We start from the raw sequence: 9,957 nt of genomic DNA on the forward strand, positions 1-9,957 counted from the left end.
TATATCCGGTTTGATATAGCTGTACCATATCTTATTAAGTTTTCAATTTTCCTCATATTTTCATATTCATATTCTTGAGGGAAATGCTTTGTTAGTACTTTTATCAGGCTAGTTCTAGTATGGTACTGATCTGTGTATCCTGGTGTTACTTTGTTTTCCTGTTTTAAAAAAATGTCTAGTTCTGAGTTTTGTATTATGTATATCCGTCCTTGTTGAAATGAATTAGCCTTTTCAAAAACTGCTGATCCGTGTAATTTTTATTTTAATGATTTTCAGAAACGGTAAAGGAGAAGAAAAAACAAAATATGATTTTACCTCAGGGTTATAGAAGTGTTGGTGTCAACATAACCCCTGTTTTTGAAACCACCGTAGCGTCTGTAGTTCGTTCTTCAGAACACACTACTGGTTATATGTATGACGTCACAACTGCCGGCATACCTGAAATGAATTCACTGGAAATACTTTTGAGTGATAAATGGTTTCTTTTTGCTTTGCTTGTTGCTGGAGTCTGGTTCATTTTTAGAGTATTAGAATTTTTTACTGGTAAGTAAGAAAAATGCGAGAAAATTTTTAATTTTAATTTTTTCCTAAAAATTTTTATTTAAAATTTACCCTGGAATATGTTACAGTTTGGTTTGGCTGTAGTTGTTGTAAAATACGTAAGGCCAAGAAGAGGGAAAGTGATACTGATTATTCCACCTTTGTGAACCCTATTCCATCTGTTTCGAGAGAGGAACCTTACGCAGATGGTTTTGAAAACATCGAATTGTCGACTTTCTCAGGTATGTTAATATGTTTTATTTTGTATAGTTAATACAAGATTATTTGTTTAGTTTTCTAAATTATTTTGTTATTTTAAAATGTATTATTCATATGGTACATTTACGGTTATTTTTAATTTACAGTGTAAAAGTTTGAATCATAATTTACAGTGCGTATGGTTTTAGGGGAAAGACAAAACCGTGTCGGTACGGGAGGTAGGAGCGGCCGTGAAGCAGAAGACGTGCCGGTGTTGTATTTCAATGAGAAAGCTGGCGGTTTTACTACCGAAGTAAGGGGGAGGCAAGCTTTCTGATTTGAGAGTGTCCTATTGGTGGTGCGGCTGGAGGGAATGCTTCTTATTGGTCTGATTTTGGGGGAGGCAAGCTACTATTGCCGGAACTTTCTAGAATTTTCCCGGAACTGGCATCGTGTTTGATACTCATTTCTAATTCTGCCTTAATAGCGGACGTTTTAATTTGATTATTTTAAATTTTATTCAGTTTAATTATTTGAATATACTTAAAATTTATGTTTTACGTTATTTGCTATTTAATTATGAAAATTAATTTTATTGAAGTTTAGTTAAATATTGTTTGCATTTAAATGTAAAATTGTTTTTAAGACTAGAAAATGCCTGCGATTTCATCATTAGATACAATCAGTTTTTGGTAAGTTTACTGTCATTTTCTTTGGAATGTACTGCATTCTAATTGTACTTATTTAATTTTACAAAATAATTAAAATTATTGGAAAAATTCTAGCTTTTAGTGTTATTTTTAGTTTAGTTAATAATTATGTTTTAGGTAATAGTTTAACTTATTAAATTTTTATTTGTTTTAGGCAGTTCGGTCAATATTTTTATTCCACTTATATTGGAGGAAATGCGACTCATCTAAGTTTTAAGGTACTGTTATTTTAATTATGAACATGTTCTTCCTGTGTGTGTTTGGAGCAACACTAATTTCGTGTGTTATACAAGATTTTTGGGGATCTTTATAATTTTTTATAAAATTTTATTTGAAAGTTGTCTTTTTGACTGAAGTAACATTTGAATTTCAAATTTTCCCCGTGGCCACATGAGGTCCCACACAACATTTGGACTTGATCGGTTCGCTTGTAAAGCAATTAGACAAATCTGTATATTTTGTAGGATGGAGTAATTGAGGGAAAATTTCCGAATGAGTGCAGTGGAACCACATTAAGTAGAGATGTTTTTGTTGGGGATACAAATGTAGGAGTTAACGCATGGACTGAAGTTGACCTTGTGAGTCTGGAAATCTCTCTGTTCTTTGGTGGTGTTAGTGTTGGGTTTATGTTGGCTGTTCTGATGTTCTGCTGTTGTTCTGTTATGTCTCGGTAATATTTAGTGTTTCTAAAAAATGTTACTAATTTTATCATAAAGCTGTTTGCAGTAAATGGAAAATGTGTAAATGTTTAGGAATGGTAAAGTTATGAGTTTGGACGATGTAGTTGAGTTTATAACGAAGATATGTGGCCAAAAAGGATGTATGGATAAGATCAAGGTACCCTCTATAACATCTTGGTAATATTTATATCCATTATTATTTAAAGTAATTATCTAATTATATTTTAGAATTTCTGTGCCTTTATTCTGTGTTGTTTAACGTTTAATGGATGTAAGGGTTCTGATGTAGAGGTTAGTAGACCAATGCTATATGAAGAAAAGTTGAAATGAAGGTTACGAGAATTAAATTTTTTTTGTTTTAGTTGCGATTGGAGGAAAGAAACCGCAAAACTGAGGCTGACCAGGTTGTGGTGTATCCTGTGGTCGTCCGTCGCAAGAGAGAGCCGGCTGTGGTGGCTGGATCTTGTGGAGATGGATCTTCTAATAATCCATTTTTAAACCCATTTATTTATGGGTTAGAGAGTAACCAGGTGGAGAGTCTATCATATTTTAATCCTCCTGCTATAGGCTATTGTGGTGTAAGGAACGAACATGTTGAGTTGCCGGCTGCTGTAGGCTCCGCAGAAGGAAATATTTCGCACATTGAGCGAAATTCTCAGCAGATATTACGTCCTGGTGAGATGCCTTCTGTTGCAGAGTCTTTAGAAGAAAGTATTCCTTATGTTGAGCGAAACCCTGAGCAGATTTTATCTCCTGGATATGTAGGTGGAAACATTGAACCTGTTGAACCAAGACAGAATTTGTCTTCCTTAAATATATCTTCCAACCCTTTTTTGAGAGGTCCTATGGATTTCAATTTTTGTGGGTCTACGCCAGCGATACCGGAGAACCCTGAGCCGATGGCCAATGAGTCTATTCAGGAAACGGAGTCTACGGTGATTGATCGGAGTAATGAGTTTATCCATGTTGATACTCCGAGAAGATTTCTTCAAGGCAGAACACTTTATCGAACTCCTCCCAGGCGTCATTCACTCAGGGATAAGAGGGAACCTGATAGGTTATCTTATAAGGGAGGAATAAACGCCATAATTAAAGCTAATACATTTTTTTGTTTATGTTTAATGAATGACGGATGGAATGAATGGTTGATTTTTAATGGTTTTGAATGGATGTATATAATAATGAATGAATGGATTTGGGTGACTTTGAATTATATTAGATATAAACTTACTCGGCGTTTATTTTTTGAAGTAATGAATAATACAACTTATGTGATTGGCCATATTTTTTATTTATTTTTTTTAAAGGGTCAATATCTGTTAATATTGTTTTTCAGACGTATTAATTAAAATTTTCGGTCAACTGACTGAAATATACTAGTATGTTTTTGTGTTTGGAATATCATAAGAAGACGTACATGAAAACAACTGGTCTGAAGAGCAATTACTTGAGATCTGTTTTGTATGTGCTGTATCTAGTTGAGTGGATGAAACGGTTCTTAGATGATTTGGTTTACTAGAGATGTGGAGTTTGGTGAGGTTTTATATTTTAATATTGTTATTTTGTTACAATATTAATTAATATTGATTTATTGTTTTAGGTCTGGTATTTTTAATGCTGGAGTAGCGTGAGCACACTAATCATACGTCAAGTTATGCTCAATTGTAGATGGTATGCGTTGGCACTAACCAACCCACGAGATTTTGATTTGTGCCCCTAGCATAAGTCCTGGAGGTGCATTTATCGGTGAGATTTTATTTTAATATTTTTAAAAGTTTTAAAATATCTTTTGTTAATTTAATATCTTTAATTGTATTATTTTAGTTGAGCTCAGAAATGATCTAAAGGAATAGAGAGGGTGTAAAGGAATATGCCCCCGCATTAGTCCTGGAGGTGCATAGATTGGTAAGATTTACTTTTAATTTATTTAATTTTAATAAATATATATTGTTAGATATGAAGAATACAATTTTTTGTGTTTAGGTTTTCTTTGTTGGGCAGGATGGCTGGTATCTGATGTTATAGTTTTATTATGAAATAAATGTTAATTTATTTTATTTATGTATTCTGGATTAAAGAAAAAATTAAACAAGTTTATGGTAATGCGTTTAAAATGTAGTTTTAGCTGTGCAAAGACTACATTTAACATTTATAAATTGAAAGAAAAATACATTTTGGATTTTAAATTTCGTTTTAATATGGGCAATAAGAATTTTTTTTAAAACGCTATGAACATAATGGATATAAAATAAAACCATTTCAATGAACCGGTTGACGGTCATATAAGTTTTGAAAATGGATGTGTAACGGATTTTAATGAATAAAACCATTTCAATGAACCGGTTGACGGTCACAAGTTTTGAAAATTGATGTGTAACGGATTTTAATGAACGTTTCTATTTCAATCGAACAATTATTTAATTTATTTTTTTTAACTAAAGATTTTCATTAATTGAACAAGTGAATTTACCTAATTTTGAAAGTTTTCGCTTTAATTTAACTTTAAATTTTGTATTAGTTTAATTTTTTTTGATTTAAGATTTTAACATTTGAACCAGTTCATTATTACATTTATTTGCTAGTTTTGGTAATATCAAAATAGTTAAATTAATTACGCTCATTAAGCTGAAAAAAATTTCAAGTCGCTGCTTTTGTTAAGTTTTATCCAATTTCGACAGGTGAAAAAATGTTTGTTTTTAGTATATAGTTCTTCTGAGGGATTTATATCAAAATCGTTTGAGCTGCAATGTGCCGTGTGCTTATCAATGATAAATGGTGTTTCTATGCATTGATTTATGGGGATGAAACATACATTTGCGAGTAATTTATGCATTTTTAAATGGATTGCCGAGTCTACAGATAAAGTCTTAAAGAAAACATGGTCCTTTTTTACTTCGAGAAGATGTAATAAATAAAAATAAAACAGAATGGATTTTGAAAAGTATCTACTTCTACAGTAAAAAGCCGGATGATCGAAGTACTTTTCTGTTGCTTGATGGCAATAAGGTTGTAAATTATAAAGGCAAAACATATCTGACCTTGCATATTTGTCTTTACTATTGTCATTGTGCTGTGCACATGAAATCCATTCTATGAGAATAATATTTTTCTGAGAGATGGGCGCTATCAAATTTTTTATTAATGTCCTTTGATCAATCTTTAATTGATTAGCCCAATTTGGTAAACTTTTGTGAATGACAATATTTGCCCAAGCTTGTAAGGATAATAATTTTCTTTGATTTTGGAACAGACGGAAGTCATTTATGCAATGTTGTAAAATAGAATGGTTTTGGCAAGCTTGTTCACTGGTTTTTTCAAATCTATAAACTGTGGACATTTTGAAGCAATCTGATAATTTTAAGAAAATGATAATCTCACGAAATACTTTCACTTTAATTAGAAGTATTGAATTTTCAGTATAGATATATTTCTTTTAAGTTGTTTTTTGTTAGATCTATAAACTATGGCAATGAAGTTACGTGGACCAAACTTTATTTGTAAATAATTTACATACAATACAATGTTCTAAACTGGTCTAGGGATAATATTTTAAATGTTACGTTGTGTAGATATTAATTAATTAGTTTCTTTCGCTTAATACGTTCTTATTTCTGAGTTAAGAGTACGACAATACATAACGATATTTAGTAACGGTTAAAGGTGTAAAGTAACATCCTCATTTCTAAATACATGACAAATATGATACATTGAGATGTATCAAAAGATCAAACATGATGCATTAAATGTTTTTAGGAAAGTTTTAAAATTTAAAGGATTTGCAAATTCGATTTAAAAATAGTATTATTTAATAGGAATTCTTTAAGTTTAGTTTAGTTGGTTTGGAAATGCTGGCACGAAGAGAAAAATACTGGAACCAGCATCTGAAATAATTACATAGATATTGGTTGGAATGTTAATGTTACAGGTCGTCTTTGTGTAGAACTATATGGAGCTTTGTAATTTTGTTTCTTTACATAGAAACCTATAATTGTTGCAACCATAGTAAAAGTTGCAGATCCTGCGAGAGTGAGGCTTAAATAAGTTACGATATCAGGCCAAGTTAAATCTTGAAAAGTGTTTTCTAAAAGGTCAATTGTGTCTTGGTCTGTATTTAATATTTCAATGGTTTCAGCATCTAATTTTTTTTGTGTTTGATAAATTAATTCTACATTTTTATAAGAAATTTTAAACTGATTGGATGAGACAACATGGAAGGGTAAAGAATAATCTTGATTTGGATTTAACGTTTCGAGTGATGTTCCTTTTAATGTATATGGAACATATGTTGAAAATAACATTCCATTAAATGTGGGTTGTGGAAAATGTGAAATTGATGGGATCCATTCACAATTATATATTATGTTTTTAATATTGTTTTCATTTAGCGCAGCTGCGCAGTTAGGGTTATATTTGGAACATTGACAACCTGTGTATACCTGATTTTTATTGTACAAACAGTTACAGGTTTCTAATTGTTCTGAGATTAAAAATGTATTTTTAAGGTTAACTTGGTTTTGAAAATAATTTGTTGCAATTAAGGTAAAGGCATTATTTGTTGGTTGAAATTGAACTACTTTAAGATTGATTATTAAACCTGATTTGCTTGGTTGTACATTGTTTACAGCAATGTGTTCATGGAATTCCGGATTTAAACAAGACGAATTTTGAATTAAGAAATAGGTCGTCTTAGTTGTTTGAAGATTGACATATGCCTCTAGTTCCTGTAATTCTTCATATAAAGATGTAATTATTATTTGTAAATCAAGTATAACCTGCATTAAGATGCCACTAACAGCTTGAAGGGTAATTTCATCATCTTTTAGATTAGGTGAAAGAGCAGGAAGGTCAGCCTGTAGTAGTTGAAGTTCTTCCGTTAATCTTTTAGCATATGAGTCTAAAAATACATTAGTTTCAATTTGACATTGGTTTTCTGGGGAAAAAAGAATGTCTTCATTTAAATATTTGTCTTGCAAAAGGAGTAAATTAGTAATAGTTGAATATTGGCTTTTAATAGTTTGAGTTTGCTTAGTGATTGCTGGATTTAATTTTACATTTGGAGAAGTAAATTTAATAATGTTTTCTTTGAAACTCTCAGACCCAAAATAAGTTGGGTCAACTATTTTTATGTACAGGACAATATCGTGTTGTACATGAGCTTTATTAATGTTTACCTGATTTTGTTTGTAAAACGGTGCAAGCAATGTGTTAACTGTAATTACTGTGAGTGCGGAGAACACTAGAACTGGGCGTGTATCTAAAATAAAAAGTAATAATAAGAGTAGAATTATTTTAAATAATTTAAGATGATGAATGTTTTAAAATATTGGAACTTATGTTTTTTACAGTTTATGCATTAATCAACTTGGCAAAATACAAAATAATTTGGTACAACATAATAAGTTTAAATATACCATGTGGGATCTATATGCAGGGAAAAGAACAGTGTCTTCCTTTAGATCTAAGATATCTATTCCCATTTGGACCAAATGTTGTATTGACTGAATAGTGTATTCACTGTTTTCTCCATTAGGTAAGAAAACTGGTGTTCTCGGCATCGTTTTGAGTGAGATGGCACTTCTGATGTTGATTCCAACTAGGTTTGTAGGAAGTAGAATTGGAACTTCAGTTAGAATTCCGGCTCTTGATAGTGTTAAGTTTATTTGATTTGTGAGGTTGATGAGATTGGTGAAATCTAGCTCCTGGTGAAACAGAGTATGCTGGCCTAAGACTAGTAGGTTTCTATGTTTAAAACCTGGCGGTGGAGGTTTATTAAACATTCCTTGTAGGGATACAAGAAAATACAAAATTGTTTTCTCAAGATTGTTTAGCAACCACTGTTCCCAACGGTTTACTGGGATGTTTTGTAATACTCCCAAAAGGTCAAACTCTATAAGGATAGGAATTTCTAAGGGAGTGATATTGAGTACTTTTTGCACATGCTGTAGGTAGTCTTGCTCATGTGAAATGGGGATGATGGTACGATTGTCATCTTCAAAGAATGTTAAACCTGCGTATCCTGATGTGGGTAGTAAGTTTGCTTCACAATTACTGAGGTTGAGAACATTAAGTCCTTCTTGGAGGAGGAGTCCAGTCGTTTTCATCATCCTGTGCCCGACAGTGACTATCTTGTAGATGCTGAGATCCATATCTTGAAGTTTTGTCAAATCGGTTGCGTAACTATGTGGACCACCTGGTTGTAGATGGAATGTGACATTCGATCCCGTTTTTAGGGATTCTGGATGTGTGATAATTTCCAGTTCTCGATGTTCATGCTGTACTCTGGCGCAAATAATAGATTGCGTGATTTCATAGTTGTTATATTTCAAAAATTCTGATGCGTCTGTTGTGGGCGGTGTTCCGTCCAACAATCGTTCCAGCATTGATAAAACTCCGTAGAGTTTCTCATTACCATTGTTACTGAAAGAAATTAGCATATCCATTTGATGGAGCGGGAAAGGGCTTTTAAACCAGGTGGAATGAGTTGTTGCCATTTCATTTGGGAACTTTTTCCGTATTAAATCATACGACTGGAATCTTGTTGCAGTAAATTGTGATAGTAGCCTTGTTATTGTTTGATGATGGTCTGTCCCTTGCAGTGTTTTCCTGATCATTGTTGATTGTTGGAAATTGAAGTAATCTTCTAGGATGATGTCAGAAATTTTGCAGTTGTTTAATATTTCCGCTATTCTGTGTAGAGGTGGTGTCTGAGTAGTAATTTCCTGGTTTAAATTTAGCCCATGTTTTTTTGTGTGATGTTTAAGGGGAGAGTCAGATATGATCTTTTTGCAATACACACAAATGTGTGATAGTATTGTGTGGAATTCCGTAACATGGTGGAGTAAATACGCTGCAATGGTCTTGAAAGCTTGCTTGTGTTCTCCGCAGAAAGGGAATTTTCCCACTGTAGCAAGGGCTTCTGAAATAGTGTCCGGGACATGTTTTCCTGTCAAGGAAAAATTCTCAATATGCTTATTTGTAATCTGCTCGTCCCGGTGAGGGTACACTTTCAGAGTTTCATTGAATTTGTTTTTCAGACCTAAACTATCCGCTGTTAGTGTACAGGTGAAGAGCAATTCAAGTTGTAAATGATCATCCAAAGTTGAGAAAATATGTTTTGGAGCGAAGCTTCCAGCTGCTCGGTGTTTTTCCATATTCAGGACAGGTGACTTACAGGTTGAACATCGTCTGTTTCTAGGGAAATCAATTTGATTGAGGGTGTCTGTTGTTAGTTTGGTTCTAAACGAGCTTATTTCTAGATTGACATATTTCTTTGTTCTTATGTGCGCTGCATTTCCCAAGAAAAGTGGGCTGTTGATGACAATTCTTTGATTTGGTTTTATAACTATGTTGTTTTCTCGAGGTAGTTCAATTGATCTTTCTTTAAGTAACTGCTTAGTATGTTCACGTTTGCGCGCTTTGTTCAGATGGAGAGTAGCAGAATCTGCATACTCTTTAATTACTAGTTCAGCTTCAATGAATTCATCTTGGATTTGTAAGGGAGCTGGTATTTCTGGTTGGAGAGGAGGGATGATGGCTGGATTATCTTGCTCTATAATTTGATGTTGAAATTGTTGTGCAGGATTTTCTACTTCAGGTATATGGACCTCTACATTTGGAACATTTTCTTCATCATGCTGTAGTTCTTGTTGGACATTTGGGTTTTCTAAAATGACATCCGCAAAAACCGGATGTTGCTCTTCAAGTATTTGTATTTGCACATCTTGAAGTATTTGGTTTTGAAAATTGTTTGGAATATTTACTATGTTTATATTTGGAGGGAGAATATCTGGTAGATATTCATCCATGATAAGTATTCAATTAACTGCGGA

At 32.8% G+C, this 9,957-nt stretch overlaps 1 protein-coding gene across 1 annotated transcript; it reads left to right on the top strand.

Moving 5' to 3' along the window:
- The first annotated feature begins 294 nt into the window (after positions 1-294).
- Positions 295-4,185, top strand: LOC111717438 (uncharacterized). The gene is made up of 11 exons (XM_023492941.1): positions 295-543; positions 630-782; positions 1,385-1,430; positions 1,603-1,666; positions 1,913-2,118; positions 2,201-2,285; positions 2,357-2,419; positions 2,491-3,661; positions 3,729-3,874; positions 3,953-4,033; positions 4,112-4,185. The coding sequence occupies exons 3-8, from the start codon at positions 1,393-1,395 to the stop codon at positions 3,475-3,477; spliced, it is 1,443 nt and encodes a 480-aa protein (XP_023348709.1). The 5' UTR covers positions 295-543; positions 630-782; positions 1,385-1,392; the 3' UTR covers positions 3,478-3,661; positions 3,729-3,874; positions 3,953-4,033; positions 4,112-4,185.
- Positions 4,186-9,957: the final 5,772 nt, after the last annotated feature.

Source organism: Eurytemora carolleeae, unplaced genomic scaffold (assembly GCF_000591075.1).
Source record: "Eurytemora carolleeae unplaced genomic scaffold, Eaff_2.0 scaffold2615, whole genome shotgun sequence".
Lineage (NCBI taxonomy): Eukaryota > Metazoa > Arthropoda > Copepoda > Calanoida > Temoridae > Eurytemora > Eurytemora carolleeae.

Excerpts from the sequence above, each read along its gene's own strand:
- LOC111717438 (XM_023492941.1), top strand. The coding sequence starts at position 1,393 with ATGCCTGCGATTTCATCATTAGATACAATCAGTTTTTG. Across the intron at positions 1,431-1,602 it reads TTAGATACAATCAGTTTTTG|GCAGTTCGGTCAATATTTTT; the intron begins GTAAGTTTACTG and ends TATTTGTTTTAG. Across the intron at positions 1,667-1,912 it reads CGACTCATCTAAGTTTTAAG|GATGGAGTAATTGAGGGAAA; the intron begins GTACTGTTATTT and ends TATATTTTGTAG.